Genomic DNA, 21,038 nt, shown 5'->3' on the forward strand with positions numbered 1-21,038 from the left:
GTATGTCTGGAAAGTTCGAAGGCATAATGCCCTACGCGAATCTTACTCGATTGTTGTCTGATCCAACACACCGGTGACTGGGATCCCATAAAACTGCTGCATAGTGGAGACTGCTGACTGTAAGACCTTCCCTGAGTGCAGCGCGGGTGCCCGTGAGTCATAGGGAAGCAGATAGCCATATGACTTTAACCAGTTCTGAAAGACACATGAAAGAGAAGGATGCATTATGCTGGAGAAGGCTCTGTTCCACCTAGGTGGAGATTTGCCCTTGAAACTAGGGATCATTTTACCGAAGGGACCTATGGACTCATGCTCCGATTGCTTCCCCCTTCATTCCTTCCTGCACACACTGGCAAATAATCTCCAGAAAACCCAGCTCTTGTTGGCTTTCTCCCTTGCTATAAAGCTTTCATTGGATCTCTACTGGCTACAGAATAAAGATCAAATTTGCATTCAAGGCTTTCCAGGACCCTGCCTCTTTACTCATTTATACAGTGGCTTCCACTGATATGTGACTAGACATGCAAGAACACAAGAATGGTTCCTTCTCTGAAGCAGAGTGACCTGGTAAAATGGGCCACCCAGAAACCATCGTGTCTAAAGTCAGAGTCTGCTGAGGAATCATGCTGTAGAATATTTACTGGCATGAGATTATATACAGTCTATTGCTAACTCCTCCAAAAGAGCAAGCCATTATAAGTATATATAAACAATGCATTACTTAATTTAAATATAAGTACATAAATGTATGCATAGAAAAAAGCATAGAAGGGCACACATGGAAATAAAAAAAAATAATAGTAAGGTTATGTAAAAGAATTCCTTGTTTTTAGAAAATATACACTGAGGTGTTTTGGCTTATATAATGGTGCACAATGCCTGCAACTTTTTCTTAAACATATTCAGAAAAGAGAGAGAGATGGAGAGGGAGAGGAGGGAGGTGAGAGAGAAGAAACAAATGTAGTAAAATGTTAGGAACTGGGGAATACAGGTGAGGAGTGTTCAGGAATTCTTTGTCCCATTCTTGAAAACTTTTCTGAAAGTCTGAAGTGATGTCAAAATATTTTTTTAACAAAAAAATAATTAACCATGAATAGCGTTTGTTTATAGTATCATGGGGGAGAATTTCTGTTTTCTAAGTTTTACGCATGGAGTCATTTAAAAAAGGGAGGAAAATTTTCAAAGGGCAAGAGCATCTGAAAGTAGTTTGGATGAAAAAGCTCACACAGACAATGGCTCTGAAGGACAGCAAAGTAGAGATGATTATTCCCACTGACAAGCATGAGGGAAGCCTGAAGAAACCAGAGCATGAGGAAATATATGTGGCATCAATTGGAAAATGAAGAAAACCTCCATGGGTCTACTGAACCCACAAGCATTTACAGAAACACTCCTACATGCTGGTCTCTGAGCCAGATAGAAGCTGTGGCCCATCCTCAGAGGATTATCCCGAACACCAAGTGATTTAATGAAGGAGAAAAAACTTAGTAAGCGATATTATTCCCTTTGTAATTTTTGCTTGTTTCTCTATGAACAAGTCTTATTGTGGATGTGTCTGTTATTACAAGTCAAAGCAAACCATTTTGGGAAGGAAGTAGACCAGAAACTATAAATAAGTTATTATTTATTTCATCTAAGGTGACTAACATCTTTACTGCCTTGTGATAAAATGCATTTGACTGATTAAAAATAAAACACAACACTAAAGCCTTAACGTCCACAACAGCGCGACAACTTAATGTCTTTCATATTGAAATCTGGAACATGTTTTTTGCTCCAAATTATGGCAAAGGATATCAGTACCTTCTTGCGCTTTTCCAAACACTGAATCTCTTTTATGCTTTTGTGCGTTTTCCCCCTGTCCCTGGGATACTCTTCAGGCAAAAATCTTTTCATTGTTTTAAGGTTCAGCTCATAAGTGACCACTTCTAGAAGACTTCCATCACTCTCCAAACTAAGCTATTTTCTTCCTCTTTTGTGCTCCCTAAGTCCCCTATTATAGATAGTATAGATCTTACAATGTTGGGCTCTAATCATGACTTCACGTGCCAGACTCTGAGTGCCTCAAGGGAAGGGTCTGTGTTCTACCCATCTCTCTATATCCAGTGCCCAGAAGTGTGTGACACACAGTAGCTGCTCATTATGTCTGTTCAATAAACACTGCTAGGCACTTCCTACACCCTAGGCACCTTGCAAGGCTCTGGGGATATAAAGATGCATTAGTTGCTCACAGACCAGCAAGTAAATCCACCATGAAAACGTAGCTCTAAAAGTCAGGTATGTACAGGGCTTTATGGGAGAACAAAGGGGAGGTGCCTTCTCCACATGGGGTGGGGATAGGGAGAGAGGGGAACTCAGGGAAGGCTTCCGGGTGGAGAGGGATCTGAGAAGTGTTGAGGGATAAAGCATGTGCAATGGCAGGAGGTGTCAGGAGCACGGCACATCCTGATTTGTGTTTCAAATGACGGGAATTGGGGGGAGGGGAGCGTGGTGATGAGAGGGCTGGAAAGTAGAGACATGGAGGGAGGCGGTATGCAGTGATCTGTTTATAAAGTGGGCAAATTACAGAGAATCACTTGTGAGTTGACTGTGGCCTAGGATCAGCCAAAAAGCTCAAATACATCATCTAGAAATGGACATGACAGGGAAGCTAAGTTACCCATTGATCATCCAGGTCTCAGCTTCTACTCCCAGATTAAATTATGTCATCAAAGCATTACATTCCTGCACCACATCCTCCCGGCCAGAATGTCATGTTATGGTCCCTGTCTTTATGGAAACCCCAATTAAGTATTATTGGGCTAAGCATCCAACTCTCTTGGCTCGGGTCATGATCTCGTGGTTGGTTCCTGAGATCGAGCCCCAAGTCAGGTTCTGCCATGGCTGCACAGAGCCTGCTTGGGATTCTCTCTCTCTCTCTCTCTCTCTCTCTCAAAATAAATAAACTTAAAAAGACATGAATTATTGGGTTGAATAAATAGGGCATATAGTGGGAAAGAGGCACATAGTTCTGAGATCGAACAGGTAAATTGAACATCAATTTCCTTGTTTGTAAAATATAAACAATAATTCCTCCTCCACAGGATTGTTATTAAGGTAAAATGAACAAATGCACTTGACACATAATCATGCAAAGGTGTTTGCTATTGCTGGGGATGGTGTCTCTATTATCTTTTGTAAAATTGAGGTAGAAAACTTGGTCTTTGACTCCTTTGCCTTTTGAAATCTAGTCACTACACCCTCCCACATTCTCCCTGGGCCGAGAGCCAGTCTTGATGGTCCTATGGAGGTCAGTGTGTCTGTCATGGTCCAGTCGGCTTGCTGTTAGGTGGCCTATGGATATGACCATCTCTCACACAGCACCGGGAGCACCGCGAGTACCGCAGGCGGAGGACTGACAGCTGACATGAACTGTGTACTCTTCACCCTCACTTGGCTTTCTTAGGCGCAAACACAGCTCTTCCTGTCAAGCTTTAGCTTTAGGAAAATGTTTTCCCTATGGAGATTCTTTTTTTTTTTTTTTTAATTTTTAATGTTTATTTTTGAGAGAGACAGAGTATGAGTAGGGGAGGGGCAGAGAGAGAGGGAGACACAGAATCTGAAACAGGCTCCAGGCTCTCAGCTGTCAAACAGAGCCCAACGCAGGGCTTGAACTCAGGAATGGCGAGATCATGACCTAGGCTGAAGTCAGACGCTTAACCGACTGAGCCACCCAGGAGCCCCTTCCCTATGGAGATTCTGTATGCTTTCTGGCTTCAGAAAGTGGACACTGTGTCACCCAGTGGTTTCCCCTCTTGGCCTTTTCCCCAAAGAATCTTTCAACCAAAAGTATGGCTTACATATGGAACATGGCTATGCTTGGAAGTAACTTACTTTCTTAATCTTTTTCACCACAAGTTTTATTTCGTCCTTAAAAGTCTTACTTAAAAACCTTGTTTCAACCTGTACGCTGTCTCAAACCCTTTCAGAAAGAGGTGTGGTACAAATCTAAAATAAATCAAATTCCTTCTTATCTGTGGAGTCTATTCTCTAGAAATCCAACTAAAATGAATTATGGCATTTGGGAAATGCGTGGGAATTTTTGGACAGATACTGCTGAGAAACCAAGCAGCCAACTGAGGATTTTTTTGAGCACCCACCTCTGAACTAGCACAGGAATTAAGAATCTTCTCCCCTCCTGCTCTCATTACTGTTTATGGCCAGAGATAAGGAACAGGAAACTTTTGGCATAAACCTACTCTTAAGCCTTTGAACACTTTGGGGAATTGAAAGTAGCTCCTCTTCGGTAAAGGGCAACCTGGTTTACCCAGCTCCTTTTCTGGGATACACAAGCAAGGAGTGGCTCAGAGCCAAACAGGATGCGCTATGAAGGTCACAGAGTTTAGCTCTGCAGCATCAGGAGATGGGATCTAAGGACTCTGGTCCCAGGCAAATGTCCGGGTCAGGACCAAACACTAGAATGGATCAGCCGTCTCTCAGTTCTGCTTCCCTCCCAGGTTCACTGGGAACAATCCTCAGAGCTCAGGGGCAGACCACTAAGAAGGGAAATGGGAGAGGGAGGGGCTGGTCATTGACAGCTCTAAGCCAGGGAACAGAGCATTGAGACTGGACCTGCATGTACATGGGAGAGAGGCTAAGAGGCCAGGGACCAGACAATTCAAACTTCTGCCACTGAACCCAGTCTTTGCAATGAACTCACTTGCTCTGTGACCCAGGAAGTCCTCTGGCTTCTCTGGGCAGAAGCCCCTGATGTTGATGCAAGTCTTCTATACTCCAGTCATACCAGTTCCAAAACATTCCCTGCCCTTGCATACTCGCAAGCTGTTCCTGCTGCCTACAAAACCCATTCTCTTTATGCACGTTAGCAAACCCATCCTTCAAAGTCTAGCTGAAATGTTACTTCCATTGGTAAACCTTCCTTAGCTCTTTGCAGAACTAGTGGGTACCATCCTTACTCCTGCACTGTTTCACTTCTCTGCCACTCTAAATGCAGCTACTACAGTGCACCCTACCTGTTGGTTGATATGTTTTCCCCACTAGATTGAGTTCCTGAGGAGCAGAGACTGTCATGTTTATTCCTGTATTTGCTACAGTACTTAGAACAGTGCCTGGCACAACAGATCATCACTGGATGAATGAATGAACCAACAAACGAACAAATAGTGGGTCCAGGAGGCATTGCCTGGGTACCAAGGAAGGGATTTCATCCTGGGAAGGCTTAATGAGTAATACACATGAAAACACCAAGCACAATTCTTGGTGTCTGTTAGAGGCTGAGAAAAACATTTGCTGAAATTCAGTCTATTGTGGTTTGACTTCTTTGCTTGATGAGGCAATAGGGCTCCATTGTCCTATCTGAAAAAAAAAAGATAAAATCCACAAAAGGAAAAAAGCCCCATTCTGTTTTAAATACAATGACCTACCTTCCATCTTTTGACACCTAGATCCATTAGCCAATCACCAGCTGTGTCAGAAGTCTGACCTTTATAGCTCAGTTAACCAACTCTAAGATGTCTATCACCCTTTAAGTGCTGAAAGAGGTGTAAACCCAGAGGAAAGCGAGAAAAATCTCAGAGTGCGAGCAGGGACCAAAATAGCTGGGCTGAACCAAAGATGTAGAGATGGCAGACAATATGTGTGATTGGTTTGCTGGCCAGAAGGCGGGATTTTGGTTCCTGAGAAGCCAAAGTTGAGATATTCAGTAGTGGCAGGCAAAGGAGAGAGCAGAAAATAACAAGGAGAAAAAATGTGGCCCGAAGAGGGAAGAGAGCGGCAGACAGCAGAGGCGGTGGTGACATTAGAAGAGGCATTGGAGGCAGCAAGCAGCAGATCAGCTGGCAGTGCTGCTGTTCACTCTTGGAAAACAGATAGCAGTGGGGGAGGAGAGAGAGATGGATCTGTTAAGCAGCATGGCCTTCTGGGGGTATTCAGGAGCATCGCACCTGTTCGGGTGTGAGGCCAACCCAGACCAGTCTCCAGGTCTGGAGAAGGAATGGGAGAATGATTAGAATCAGATGTCGGATCAGGACTGCAGTGGGCTAGAAGGTATTATGAGAAAGGCCAGAGGGGAAGTCCACAAAGAAGGACCAGGAAAGAGGTGTCAGCTTTGGAAGCATGGGCTAGAATGAGGAAGAAAGAATAAAAGACTCTGATCAAAGAGTTTGGGCGGCTGAGGTCATAATTTAGGGTGATGATGTAACAGGAACAAGGCATGACCTCCACACTTACAGAAGGTCCAAGTCCAGTTCTGGACATTGTATATGCAGAGGGACAGTGACAAACAGGAACACGACTAAGGGAGAGGGCTGGGAGAATGAAGGAAGCACTCATATGAACCATGTCCTGCTTGGGAAGATGAGGATATTTAGGTTGGAGAATGGGGAGCTGCAGGGGACATGCCAGTCTTCCTAAAGCCAACAGCTATGGAAGGAGAATTATTCTGGCTAACACAGAGGGCAAAACTAAGACTAGCACAGGAGATTATAGGACGTAGAACTTGACTCATTATAGGAAAGAACTTTTAAACAGAGATGTTCTGATTATAGCAACAACAATAATGCTGTTGTAAGAACACCAACTATGTACCTGGCATTGCGCTAGGCATTCTAGAATGCAATGGCCCCATGAGATAGGAAGCCCCCCTCTCCCCACCCCTACCTCCAATTTGCAGAGGAGGAAACAGGTTCAGAGAAGTTAAGTAATCATTCAGAATCACAGAGCTAATAAGTGGCGGGATTCAGACGCAGATATGTTTGAAACCGAGCATTCCGTATTGTCAGACAACCAGAGAGGCATTCCTTTCCCCTGCCAGGATGGCCTACACCACACTCCTAAAAAGTGATGCCCTATCTCACATCATAGTGAACTCCATACCCTTCTGCCGTGACCCCTATGCCGTGGGGTACACCACCGTGTACCCAGTTATCCAACAGAAGCCTCATCTGACCCATGACTCCACCCTCTCCTTCACAGCCCACGTCCATCTTCTACCAAAGAACTACTGGTTCTACTTCCTAAACATCAGATGTATTTCTGTTTGTTTGTTTGTTCATTCGTTCATTCATTCATTCATTCACTCAGTATTTGAGGACCTATTTTACTATGTACCAGGCACTGTGTACTAGGCTCTGGGATGTGACAGCAAACAAAAACACTCTTGTTCCTTTCTAGTTACAGTCTAGTGGAAGAACCATCTGGCAATAAGTGCTATGAAAAATAAAGCAGGTGGAGGAGCTAAGAGGGATGGGACAACTGTTTTATAAAGGATGAAGGGAAGGTGGCCCCGTAGAAGTGACATTTGAGCGGGAGACCTGAAGGAGGTGAGGGAGTTCCAGGAAGAGGGCATGGAAAGTGCCATTCCCCGCAAGGCTTCAAGGACTTTCCATCAAGAGCTTTCAAGGGCAGGGAAACCAGAGATCTTTGTCAAAGGGGACAAAGTTTCAGATACGCAAGATTAATAAATCCTAGAGATCTGTACAGCATAGTGCCTATAGTTAACAATACTGTACTGTATACTTTAAACATTTGCTAAGAGGGCAGATCTTAAGTGTTCTTAGCACAAAATAATAATAATAAATAATGAGGGCAGGAGGAAATCTCTGGAGGGGATGGGTTTGTTTATGGCATAGATTGTGGTGATGGTTTCACAGGTATGTATTTATCTCCAAACTCATAAGCTGCGTATATTAAACATGTACGGCTTTGGGGTGTCGATTATACCTCAGTAAAGCAGTTTTAAAAAACAAAGAGCTTTCATGACTTGGCCCCTGACTACCTCTGCAACCTCTTTTACCATTCCCCACCTAGCACTCTGTGTTCCAGTGTGTTCCGATCCTTCTCTGGAAGGATCATTCTCTGGAAATGTTGTTTCTTCTATCTGGATCATGCTCCTCTCTCTGGGGAGGCCTTCCATGACCTCTGAACTTATCACATTTCTTATCACACAGTGTTGTAACCACATGTTGTGACTTGTCTCCTTTTCTTGATTATGTAGTGCCTGAGGGCAGGGCCCATAGTCGGTCTTCTCCACTGCTGTTCCCTGACACCTAGCACAAGGCCTGGTTTGGAGACATCTTTATTGAATGAAAATGAGTGGAAGTGTTCAGGGAGAGGGAAAGTCATCTGGTCAGAACTTGCTGTAGAACAGGGTTCCACAAACTCAGCACTGTTGATAATTTGGGCCAGACAATTCTTTGTTTGGAGGGGGGGGGGGGTGCGTCCTGTGCTCTGAAGGATGATTAGCAGAATCCCCAGTTCCTTCAACTAGAATACTAGTAGCACCACCTCCTCGGCTGTGACAAACAAAAGATGTCTCCAGACATTTCTGAAAGTCTCCCTGAGGGGGGCAAAATTGCCCCAGATTGAGAACCACTATTATAAAGATTCCCATAGGGGCACCTGGGTGGCTCAGTCGGTTAAGTGGCCAACTTCAGCTCAGGTCATGATCTCACTGCTTTGTGAGTTCGAGCCCTGCATCGGGCTCTGTGCTGACAGCTCAGAGCCTGGAGCCTGCTTCAGATTCTGTGTCTCCCTCTCTATGCCCCTCCCCCACTCATTCTCTCTCTCTCTCTCTCTCTCTCTCTCTCTCTCTCTCTCTCCCCCTCTCTCTCTCTCTCAAAAACAAATAAAAACATTTTTAAAAAGTGCATATTCCCAAACCTGAACCTAGACCCTACTAAATCAGACTATGTGTGGCTGGAAAGTGGGAATCTGAATTTTTGAAAAATGAGCACTTAGGGTGGTTCGGTTGCCTGCTAAAGTTTAGAACCACTGCAGTAAGGACCCATCACTGTCAGGAGTGATGACCCTGTGCCATGAAAGAATGGGTATGCTGTGTGCACTATCACCTCTAGTGTAATAAGGCAGGAAGTATGTTACCCATTTAGAAAAGCCTTCTATTAAAATTAGCTCAATAGCCAGCTGCTGCTCTCTGTGCCTCAGTGCTGCCATCATCTCTGGGTCCTTCACCTGCCCATCTCGTTGGCTAACCTTAACTTCAGGGTTCATCAGCACCTCAGCATTGAGATTCCATTGTGTTGTTGTAGATTGGCATCAAGAGTGGTCTAAGATCAGGGTGCCTGGGTGGCTCAGTCAGTTAAGCGTCTGACTTTGGCTCAGGTCATGATCAATTTCATGGTTTGTGGATTTGGGCCCTGCATTGGGCTCTCTTCTCTAAGCACAGAACCGGCTTAGGATCCTCTGTCTCCCTCTCTCTCTGCCCCTCCCCCACATATTCTCTCTCTCTCTCTCTGTCCTTAGGCAAATGACCTAACTTCCTTAAGGTTGATTTTCTTCATTTGTTAAACAGAGGATAATGAAAGAAGGGTTGTGAGGAGGATTCAGTGAGATGATACACTGGCAGGTAAAATAATGGCCCTGCAAAGATGGCTACATCCTAATCCCTGGACCTCATGACTATGTGACCTCACATGGCATGGCAAAGAAGTCTTTACAGATGTAATGAAGTTAAGGATCTTCAGGTGGGGAGATTATCCTAGGTTATTTAAGTGGGCTCAATGTAATCACAGGGTTCCTTGTAAGAGGGAGGCAGGAGGGTCAGAGTCAGAGAAGGAGAGGTGACAACAGAAGCAGGTGTCAGAGTGGTGCCATGCTGGAAGTGGCTGCAAGCCAAGGAACGTGAGCAGTCTCTAGAGGCTGGAAAAGGCCAGGTAGGAATTCTCCCTAGAGCCTCCAGAAGGAAGCCAGCCCTACAGAAACCTTGCTTTTAGTCCTGGTAAGTCCTGTTTCAGACTTGTGACCTCCAGAACTCTAAGATGAGAAGTCTTTGTTGTCAACCACTAAGTTTGGTGGTAATTTGTTCCCACAGCAATAGGAAACTAATACATGCCTGCGAAGCATTTAGCAGATTCTGGCAGATAGTAAGCATCCTCACAATGGTGTTGTCTGTGTTCTTGCTCCCACACTCTCTTGCAAGAGATTGGCTACCATCTTTGGTCACTGCTGACAGCCCAAATCATGGGGTGGTGATGCCTCAGAGATGAGCCCTACCATCGCGTCAGTTCCCCCCAGCTCCTGTCTCACCAGAGCCCTGCTTCCTCCTTCACCCACACTGCTGAGCTCCCAGCCCTGCTGCAGAGCCCACCTCAGTTGTAACTAATTTTTAAAATTTTCAAAATTGAAGGTTTAACCATTCAGGTATCTAGAAAATGCACTGGTCAACATACTCTGAAACCATCTGATTTAATATGCTTGTTTTGCAGAAGAGAAAAATAAAATCTGAAGGGAGAAATGACTTCAAAATCACAGAGCAAGTTGATAGAGGAAATGGAGCCTAGAGTCCCTGCCTCCTAGGGAGGGTTCTCTCTGTTATGCTACACCCTCCACACTAACTCTGGTTTGCCTCCAAGCACTCTTTTTTTTTTTTTTTTTTTTCACTTACAGCCAGTCTAAAAAGGGCAATCAGGATCGCCCACAATGCCCAGCTTAGCTTCTTGACAAACACCTTAATGGCGTGCGTTGCCTCTTGGCTGCCACCAGCTCTTGAGTGGGTGGTAAGTGCAGTAGCGGGAACTCCCTGGCGCTCCGCTCCGTGTCCTTGGCCCATTCCCAGGAGGCCACCACAAGCCAGACAATCACCATACCCAGGGAGATGACACATTTGGGGTTTTGGGTCAGCACTGGGATATCCAAGTTTTCCAATTCTGGAGAGGCCTCCTCCCCAGGCCAGGACAGGGACCACACTCTTATTCACTCTCTGAGAAGGGAGGAGGCTTCATCATCCTCACCCTTTCCAGAGCCTTCCTGCCACCCTGCCACAGTTTTCTGTCCCCTGGGGTTTGATGTACTGATGAGTTAAGAAAACAGAAGAGGGAAGATAAAGAGAGTGGTCAGGCCTCAGTTTTTCAGCTGTAACAGGTAGATGACTGAAGTAGATTGCCGCTAAGTCATTATATAAAGTATGAAATACATAATAATTTTAGCTTGACTGGATTTGAGTGGGGAGCCTGTCTTCTGGCTCCTTGCTGCCAGTTTTAAATCCAAGCTCCTTAGCATGGCACCCAATATGCTTCACAATCTGACCCAATGCACCTTTCTACCCTTTTCTTCTGTCAGGCATGTACTACCCTTTTACTGCCCACCCCAAGGGTACCTACTGTAGCTACTGACCTACTTGTGTTGACTGCATACATCCTGCAGTTTCCTCTCTCTGTGCCTTCCCTCTGCCCTCTGTAGAATGCCTTTCCCACACGGCCTGTCCATGATGAGCTATTAAATATCCACCAAACTGCAACTTGAATGCCACTTCACCGGGGAGGGCTATCCAAGGGTGAGTGGACTTCTTCTGGCTCTCCCAATGGCATTCTATGTACCACTCACTCACAGCATCTTTCACATTACATTATAAATACTGTTTTATGTTCCTGTCACCCCCCCCCCATTCACCCCAGAACTCTGCAGCTTACACCCTGGTGGGGGAGTCAGACAAGGAAGACTAGATGTTTCACTGACTGGAATGAAGGAAAGGGAGAAGGCGCTGTGAATGTGTTTGACAGGAGATGCAGACTGTGATGTCAGGGATGGCTCTTCCCCGAGTATCTGGCATCTCTGTGGAGATCTGTGTTTGGGTAGAAGAAGACTGGGTGAAGGTGGAAGAATGAGGATCCCCAGAGAAAGAATATTTTACTGAATTCCTGAGATGGGAAGGAGCCTGCACATTAGAGAAAGAGAAAGAAGGCCAGGGTGGCCAGAGTTTAGTAAGAAGATGGTCTAGATAGAAGGAAGCTAGAGAGGTGGGAAGGACTCAGTCATGCAGGTCCTCAGAGGCCTTATTAAGCAGCCTGGTGGGTGCTGGATACAAGGAGGTTCATAATACTGTTCGTTCTACTTTCATATGTATTTGAGATTTTCCATAATAAGAATCAAAAGGAAAAAGGGATAGTAGAGTACTAATAGTACTTTAAAACCCTTCACCCTAAAAGTCATTTGAAGCAAGGTGAGTGTGGGAGGAGCATGATCAGATTTTTTGTTTAAAAATTTTTTTATTATTGAATATTTCCAGCACTCAGAGAGGGATAAAAATAATAAAAACAACCATGGATAATCGCCACCCAGCTTTGTTAAATCTTAGCTTTGGCCATATTTGCTTCGGATAGAACTGACCCCTGTGTAGATTTATTTTTAAAAGGTCGTTCTGGCTGCCATTTGAAGAAGGATTAGAGGCAGGCAAGAGAGGCTGAGCAGGTGGGAAATTTCTGAAGTCCAGACGAGGTATAACAGAAGTTCAGACATGAAGGAGGCAGTGGAGGTGGGGAGCAGTGGACACACAGAGGATCTACTTGGGAGGAAGAATCACTGGGGCTTGGGGATTGATTCTGTTGAGGCAGGTGAGGCAAGAAAGAGTTGACAGATGACCCCCATCTTTGTGGCCCCGCACTTTTGGGGCACAGAGAACAGTGTGCCCATGAGTGTGTGTGGTATAGAATTGAGTTTTAAAATTATTATGGCTAACAAAAGTTGTTAATCGACCTTGTTTTTCTCTACCTACTTGGTTATAACAACATGTATGATCTTTGAGAGAAAATGTTGCCTTTTATATATATGGCTTTGCCATTCTCCTATATGTCATTAAAGCCTAGTTCAAAGTTGCCTTTCAAAACAAATGCATGAGATAATGATGAAGGAAAACTAGCAAAGGATGTGAATGGAATCAATCTCAAAGTCCAGAGAAACCAAAGCTTTTGTTCCAAAATCCCTTAGCCAGGGAGGGCTGGAGCTGGGATTCGCAACTTTTATCCACACACGATTCCCTAAAACGGGTACACAGATCTGAGTTATGTTAGGAAAAAGCTAAAGGCATCTGGGCTAGAGCCAGCTCCCAGCTGGCTCAGGAACAGGCCCCAGTCCCTCCACCTCTCAACCCGGCTCTGAGCAGGTCACTTCTCTGCTCACAGACCTTTAATGACTCCCCTCAGCCTTTGGACAAAAGCCAGTTTCACAATCTGCTTTCAGCCTCCCTCTGTCCAGCCTCTTCTCATACACTCTTACTGGAAATAGTGAGTAACTCGATGCCTCAGGCACATCTAGTTATCTGCTGTTTCCCAAACATGCCAAGTGCTTTTGTGGAGCCTTAGTTCCTGGTTTTCCTTCTGTCTGGACTGCCCCCTCACTGTTGTCTGTCCTTCTCCTCCCTCAAAGGTTCATCTTTAATACCAACCTCTTTCTAAAACATTCTCTCTGCGAGCCTCATCTCCTTCCCATTTTGTGGTCCCCAGCCCTTATTTATTCCTCTGGCATGTATTCATTTATTCTTCAAAAAAAGGTACTGACTTTTGTGTACCAAGCATTATTGAGAAGCTGGTGGGGGGGGGGGTGGGGCACAGACAATAATATCAATTTAAAAATACTTAGAATGTGCCAAGAATTATTCTAGACACTGGCTGCAATCTATTAAGAACAGGTTCCTCTCATTTTGAGTCAAACTATACCATATTATAAGGCTAGGCATGTCCTAAGATCAATCAACTTACTTCCCTTTGTTCCAAAACTTCTTTCAAGGATTGGAGTGGGACAAGCCTGAAAGTGGAAAAGATTGGCTTAAAGGCTATTGTGGTAATCTAGAACAAGAACTCAGACCAAGGACAGAAAATCAGGCTTCTAGTCCTAGCCTTACTGTTTATTAGCTACATGTGGGTCCCTCGACAAGATGTGTACAGGTCACACCATTTCTCTTAGTTTCCCTCTGCTCATCTATAAAATGAAGACAAGATTTTCCCTAACTCATCCATGGTGTTGTTGCCAGGATCAAGTGGGACCACACACATGACAGCATCTGGAAAGTGCAAAGCATCTTTCAGATAAGAGACTGTTAAAGTAATAGGAAAAGCCACAGTAATAATAAGAAAATGAATAAAAAATTCGGCAGACTAGATTCAGATTAGGTAAAAGGAAGAACTTCCTAACAGTGAGAATTTTTTTTTTACAGATAAAAATGAAGATAAACTGGGAGGCTGTGGTCATATTGGAAGAAATTTTTGGTTTGGGAATGTGTTAGTGCTTCTTAATAGGCCTGCCCCACCACTAGCCTCATCCAGGGCTCTGACATTCATTGACTATATGTGTAAACCAAAGAATGCTTTCCATCCACCCAGAGTGGATCCCTCAAAACTGGTGTAGAGGGCAGAAGTCCATTATGCCTTAGATCCAGGCATCACACTTTGTTACTTGTGTGGTCCATGCTGATCAGCTTGTCTCTTTCTGTCTGCACTGACCTTCCTCAGAATCAAACTGGAAAGTAGGAGGGCCAAAACATTATTTGTAGGGTATTCTACTCAGCTAATAATAAGAGAAAGAGATGCTTTAAATAAACCAAACACAGGAAGGCAATTAGAGAATCAGAGGGATCCCCTGATGTGCAAAATACAAAAGAAAAACTCAAGAATGCAAAGGAGGAAACAGACTGAATGAGGTTTTTTTTTTGTTTTTTTTTTTTCATTTTGTCTTTTGGTAATGAAAGATCAGAGATATGAAATCAAAAGTCAAAGGTAGTGAAAATGCTTTCAACTAAGAAGTCAGGAGACCAGGTCAAATTCTGAGTTCTGAATCATCTACTATCAGAGTCTGTGTCCTTGGGCAACTCAGAGCAATTCAATAAGTGTCCATGAAGTACTAGTATGTGCTTATTTGGTGATGTCTAAGGTCACAGCCACCTTTCCATGCCTCTCTATTGTATGTCACTACCATTAGATGACAGCCTACTGAGCAGGTTATGAAAGAACCCAAGGGTGAAATTGTGGGACCACTTGCCAAAAGGAATAACCTCTATTTCCAATGAAGGAAGGACAGGTGGGCAATGAGTCCTGTCCCTAAGAAGCATTTAAAAAAAATTTTTTTTAATGTTTATTTATTTTTGAGACAGAGAGAGACAGAGCATGAATGGGGGAGGGGCAGAGAGAGAGGGAGACACAGAATCAGAAGCAGGCTCCAGGCTCTGAGCCATCAGCCCAGAGCCTGACGCGGGGCTCGAACTCACAAACCGTGAGATTGTGACCTGAGCTGAAGTCGGACGCTCAACCGACTGAGCCACCCAGGCGCCCCTCTAAGAAGCATTTTAGAAGAGACCTTGAGACCTACCTGTCCATAAGCATCTATTTCAGATCCATGTAACTCTTTTGGCACAAGGGATAGAGTAGAATCACAGAATGAGTAATTCAGTAATTAATGATCATTGGGTGGTGTATTATATCTAAAAACATAAAGCATTTTTAGGCCCTGCCTAAGAACTGCAACTTTTCCTCCCAAGTAACGTTTAAATATTTTAAAAAATTTTAAATGGGCGTTGCCCTGAAAAGAGAGAACTAAAGTCAGAGAGTTTCCTGAAGAAGCAGGGCTTGCTGAAACTTTATTTATTTATTTATTTATTTATTTATTTATTTTTTATTTTTTATTTATTTTTGAGAGAGTGCGTGCAAGTAGGGGAGGGCCAGAGAGATGGAGACAGAATCTGAAGCGGACTCCAGGCTCTTAGCTGTCAGCACAGAGCCTGATGCGGGGCTTGAACTCATGAACCAAGAGATCATGACCTGAGTCAAAGTTGGATACTTAACCAACTGAGCCACTCAGGCGTTTTGTTTTGTTTTGTTTTGTTTTTTTCGGGGGGAGGGGGGCTGAAACTTTAAGGAGAGGTCACGGATGAGTGGAGATACAGATGCAAACAGCATGTGCAGATGTGCAGAGAAACATAGGTAGTCTGTCTTAGGATAAAAGAGAGACAAGCTTGTCTGGAGTAAGAATGTATACTGATGAGCAGTGGGAAAGGCAGCTTTCTAGTGAGGAGGTAGTGTGGGGTCAGACTCCACAGGCTTTAAAAAACAGAAAGAGGAGTTAAACATTATATGCTGGGTGAAAAGCAACTGTATTTCTGTAAGGTTTCAATCATGTGACCTACTAGTGTTCAACGAAGGAGTAATTAGGTACAAATTGTTGAGAGAAGCAGTGGATGTAATTCCTCTATCTTTTAGAAACTTCTGGACAATATATTAGACATTGAAAATGGAATCATCATGGAATTAAGGGTAGTGGGTGTTTGTTTTTAATCAGGGCCTGAGAAGTCACTTAAAGATAGGAAACAATAGATAGAAATAAAGGGTCACTTCTTGGAATGGAAGGAAATTAAGAGTTCAGGGGGCCCCAGGAGACCATGCTGGGACTTGTCTGTTTTAAATTTTTTATAAGTGATCCAGAAGTAGAGCAAAGTGAAAATTTTAAGACTGCAGATCATCTTAAACCCTTTCAGGCAGGGAAATGCTCTGCCAAAGGAGAGAGAGCTGAAGGAAGGTACCGAGTGGGATGCAAAATGGCAGATAAACGTCAATGTGAGGAAATGTAAGGTAATGCACTCTGATAAAAATAATCCACGTACAGGGTGTTGGGTTCCAGGCTATCACTTCTGACCCAGGAAAGGGATCAGGGAACTACTGCAGATTGTTTCCTAAAGGCATTGTCCTAACGTGTCCAGGTCAGGAAGGCTGGCAAACGGATAGGCAGAAGCAGGAATGGACCTGAAAACCAAAGAAGAAATCATCCTTCCTTTGTGCAAGACTAAAGAGTCCCACATTTGGGACAGTGGTCAGGTTCACATCTATTGAAAACTAGGGCCCAAGGATATCTAAAAAAAGGCAACTACAATGACCCAGAGGATGAATGTGGCTGTTCTATGGATGGCTGGTCATAAGGGGGAAGCTTAAGCATGAAAAGACAAAGGCTAAGAGAGGTAGAATAATAAAATCCTATAAAGCTGATAAGGATAAGGTGTGAGTACACATAACCTTTCCTCCAAATCCTGACATATTTAAGAAAATAGTCTCCTCTTAATGCTTGAAATATCATAGGAATAAAAGAGTTTCAGAGTTGAGATCATCTAGCCCTATCTCTTTATATTAGAGATGGCAAAATTCAAGCCTAGAGAGGGCAAGGAAACAGCCCAAGGTAAGAAGCCACCAGGGGCCAAGGTTAGATTAAAGCACAGGCCTCCTAAATCCCAGGCCAGGGTCTTCCCACCTCACCCTTTGCATTCAGGAAGACTAAGGGAATCCTACTTTTTTAGAGGACATAAATTTATGAAATGCATTACTTTGAGATGTAATAAAGCTGAAAACACAAACAGGCTAGGGAAAGTTTCCACTAAAAGTCAACCAGCAATGACAAGATCTTTGAAACACAACTACCAACTGTGGCAAAAGAGACTTTTTACACACCCTAATTTTTTGGAATCATGTACCCCTTTGACAGTATGAAGAAATCTAGGGATTCTCTCCCAGAACAATACATTTGCATGCACAAACACAATATTGCACAGAATTTCAGGCCCCCTGAGTCCTATGCCTAATTAAGAATCCCTGTTCCAGCACATTCTTCTGAACAGACTTCTTGCTTCAACAAACACACTCCATATCTCAGGCTAAATGAGGCAATCACTCTAATTTTCCTCAGCAAAGAACTACTGTCTTAAATTATTACTTATCACTTATTAGAACTGCAGACCTCCAGGTTGGAAGATACCAGAGAATTTACCCAATCCAACTGCTCCCCACCTCCTCTGTGATATAGAATAGTGTCATGGTTAAATATGTAGGGACTAGAGTCAGCCTGCCTAGGTTAGAATTCCAACACCATCACTAGATAGCTGTGTGACCTTGGGCAAGTTACTGAAGCTCCCTGAGTTAGTATCCTCATCTGTAAAACGGCAGGGGGGGGGGGGGTGTGTGTGTGTAATAATTACAACTATCTTATAGAGTAGTTATGAGGATATAAATCATAGCTCCAGGCCTGGCCCCTAGTGAGTGCTCAGTAAATGCTAGTTGGCATTATTATTATTATGCATGTATCCATCCAATCTCCTCATGGAGCTTTTGCTTGCACATGTCAGTGATGAGAGGCTCGCCGCCTCCTAAGCTGGTTGAGCAGCTCTGATTGTTACAAACTTCTTCTAATATTGAGCTGAAATTTGTCTTCTTGCAGCCCCTACCCCCACCCCTGTTGACCCTAATTCTGCCCTGTGGGGCCACGCAGAGCAAGTCTATCCTTCCTCCACGTGACAGCCCTTCAGATACGAAGACAGTGATAGAGTCTTTCCCCCGCCCTCCCGTCCCCCACCCCCCCCCCCATCCTCTCTTCTCCAGCTTGAACATCCTTGGTTTCTTCTCCCAGCCCACAACATACTGGCTGCGCTTACTATTTACTCCGAGGCGTTGTACGGTTTCCCTCACACATAGTCATGCAGGCCACACACCCCACCGCCACCACAACAATCCCGACCCTCCCGCTCCGCCCCCGCCCGCTGCCCCTGTCCGCGGTGCTGAAGCGCCTCCCGGCCCCGCGGCCCTTCCCGGCCCCTGCCCTGGGTCCCCCCTACCCCACTCCCGGCCCAGCCCCGGGCGCGGACCCCCGCGAGCCACCTCCGCGCCCCCAGCGACAAGAGTCGCCCGACCCTGGCCCGGCCCCGGCGCCGCCCCCCGCCCTGCCCGGAGGCCCCGAGCCCGCGCCCCGGCCCGGCGCGCCAGCCCCACCTGCCCGGCGAAGGGCGCCTCTGCCTCGGCCGCCCGCGCCGCCGCCGCCGCCGCCGCCGCCCGCGCGGCGCCGGGGAGGCAGCAGAGCGCGGGCAGCAGCAGCAGCAGCCGCCCGGGGACCCGCCAGCGGCTCCAGCGCGGGGCCCGGCCCGGCGGCGGCGGCGGCAGCCCCGGCACGGCGCGGCCGCCCCGGCTCCTCGGCATCCCCGCGGCGGGGCCCGGCCGCCCGGCTGCGATGGCGGCGGCGGCGGCGGCGGCGGCTCCGGCCGGGTCCTCCCGCTGCAGCCGCTGCGGAGCCGCCGAGTCACGGCGCCGCGGACACGCGCCCGGCCCGCCTGTCTTCGCCGCCGCCGCCGCCGCCGCCTCGGCCGCCAGCGCGCCCCCGCCTCCGCGCGCCCCGCCCCGGCGGGGGGCGGCCAGGGGCACCAGGGCAGCACCCGGGCTGGACCGCGGGGGCGGCGGCTCCGGGCCACCCCTGGGGCACTGGCCGGGGAGCGGCGCCAGGGAGGGGTCTCAGCGGCCAGAAGAACAGCTCAGGAGGGAGGGTCCAAAGGGATGGAACTGAAGGCGGGGGTCTAGGGGCAGCTCTGAGGGAGCGGGGAGAGGCTAAATAAATAGTCCCAGAGATAGAACCACGCGATAGCGATGGCTCTGGGGAAGATATACTGGGTTGGGGGTCCGAAGCCAAAAGACTAACCCTGAGGGACAGAGTTTGAGGGGGTGGCACTGGAGAAGGGGAGTCTGGGAGACAGCCATGGGGGAGGGGACTGAGGAGATGGCCTGGGGTGACGGCGGGGGTGGCCCTGGAGGAGGTCTGAGAGGGTGGCCCGGTAGAAGGGAGGGGTGGGAGGGTGAGAAACCGAGGAATAGATTTGAGGAGTGTTTTGGGGAGCAGCCCTGGGAGACATTAGATGAAATTAAGGTGAAGTTCATTTCCTCACTGCCAACGTTTCCCCCCCCCCCACCCGCCCTAACCCCAAGTTGGAGAGAGATCAACCAGTTGAGAAGATTATCTTTCATCCAAAATAACCTATATGTATTGAACACCATATATATATATATATATATATATATATATATATACACACGCACACATATGTATATGTATATATACACACATATATATGTGTATATATATGTATATGTATATATATGTACGCAGGTACATATGTACGTATGTATATATGTACTTATGTATGTATATATGTATATGTATATATATGTGTATATGTATACACACACATATATGTGTGTATATGTGTGTATATATATATATACACATATATATGTGTGTGTGTATATATGGCTTTGGACTACTTGGGACTTAAAGAGAGAGAGAGAGGAGAGGTTGACTCCCTGAAGTGTAGAGGTTTACAGTCTGGTGAGAAAACCTAAGTGCAAAGAAAAGGCAGCAAACATCAAGTGTTAAAAAGGATACAGGCAGGTGCTCCAAGGGTCAGGAGAGACTTGATGGGGGACAGAGGTCAGGAAAGGTGTTATGGAAGGGTGGGACTCCAGGCCTTGAAGGAAAGGCTGGATTTAAATCAAGGGAGGGGAATGGAGAGGAGGGCATGTCAGGTAGGAAGATCAAAGTGTTTAGGATGCGGTTGGGGTGGTAGAGGTAGATGCTTTCTCTGGAGCACAGGGTTCCTATAGGAAAGTCCCGGGGAGGTGAGGGAAGTAGAAGACTGACTCCCAGGACAATGAATTTGGGAAGTGAAATGGGGGGGGGGGGGCGGTGATTGAAGGCTTTTTTAAACAGGATGGTGTGTGGAAAATGGCGTTTTATGGTTACGTGGTAATTTGGAGGTGTGGAAAGGGAACAAGCTTTAGAATCAGACCTATGTTCAAATACCAGCCCTTCCATTTTTATAAAATAATGTTGATATTACTGCACAAGATTGCTCTGAAGATGATGTGCTTGGTACTTAATAAATGGTCCATATTAGTTCCCCTTCCAGTGTACAGAATAATGACCAGAGGAAGAAAAGAAATTAGTTGGGGACAACTGCACTAGTCTAGGCATAAAGAAATAATGATGAAAATAATAATTAACATTTATTAAATGCCTAGTATGTATTAAACATTGGGCTAAGCCCTTTACTAGATTATATCTCATTTAATCCTCATAAATAAATTCTATGAAATTGACACTATTCATTATTTTTATTATTCACTATTATTATTACCCCCAACTTAGAATGAGGAAGTGGAAGCTCTGAATAAGTTTGCCAATTTTATTTTATTTTCTTGAGTTTGCCAATTTTGTATGATCGTAAGTGGCAGAGGGGAAGCAGTCTGACCTCAGAACACTTTTTTTCCCCCCAGGATAGGGTTGGGGGAAGAGTTAAGAGACATTGGGCCAAAAACGAAGGAAAGGGGTTTGGAGTAATGACAAGTCCAGGGAGACGAATGGTAGTGTCTTCACAGAAATAGAGGTGTCAGAAGGAGAAAGATGCCAAAGGGTTTTAGGCATGCAGAGACTGAGGCAGCCACCAGATCCCTGAGAGGGTA

At 45.6% G+C, this 21,038-nt stretch overlaps 1 protein-coding gene across 2 annotated transcripts in view; it reads right to left on the bottom strand.

Moving 5' to 3' along the window:
- The window catches only part of MMP24 (matrix metallopeptidase 24), a 46,157-nt gene extending 27,308 nt beyond the window's left edge, over positions 1 to 18,849 (bottom strand). The window contains exons 1-2 of one of the 2 annotated variants that reach the window (XM_045443627.1): positions 18,525 to 18,849; positions 47 to 195 (exon numbers count right to left, since the gene is read on the bottom strand). In XM_045443627.1, coding sequence (XP_045299583.1) covers positions 47 to 195; positions 18,525 to 18,728 — 353 coding nt within the window. In that variant the 5' untranslated portion in view covers positions 18,729 to 18,849. Of the gene's footprint in view, positions 1 to 46; positions 196 to 5,423; positions 7,975 to 18,524 lie in introns of those variants that run through there. The other variant, XM_045443628.1, reaches the window with a different exon arrangement.
- Positions 18,850 to 21,038: the final 2,189 nt, after the last annotated feature.

The sequence above is a fragment of the Leopardus geoffroyi genome, chromosome A3 (genome assembly GCF_018350155.1).
Source record: "Leopardus geoffroyi isolate Oge1 chromosome A3, O.geoffroyi_Oge1_pat1.0, whole genome shotgun sequence".
NCBI lineage: Eukaryota > Metazoa > Chordata > Mammalia > Carnivora > Felidae > Leopardus > Leopardus geoffroyi.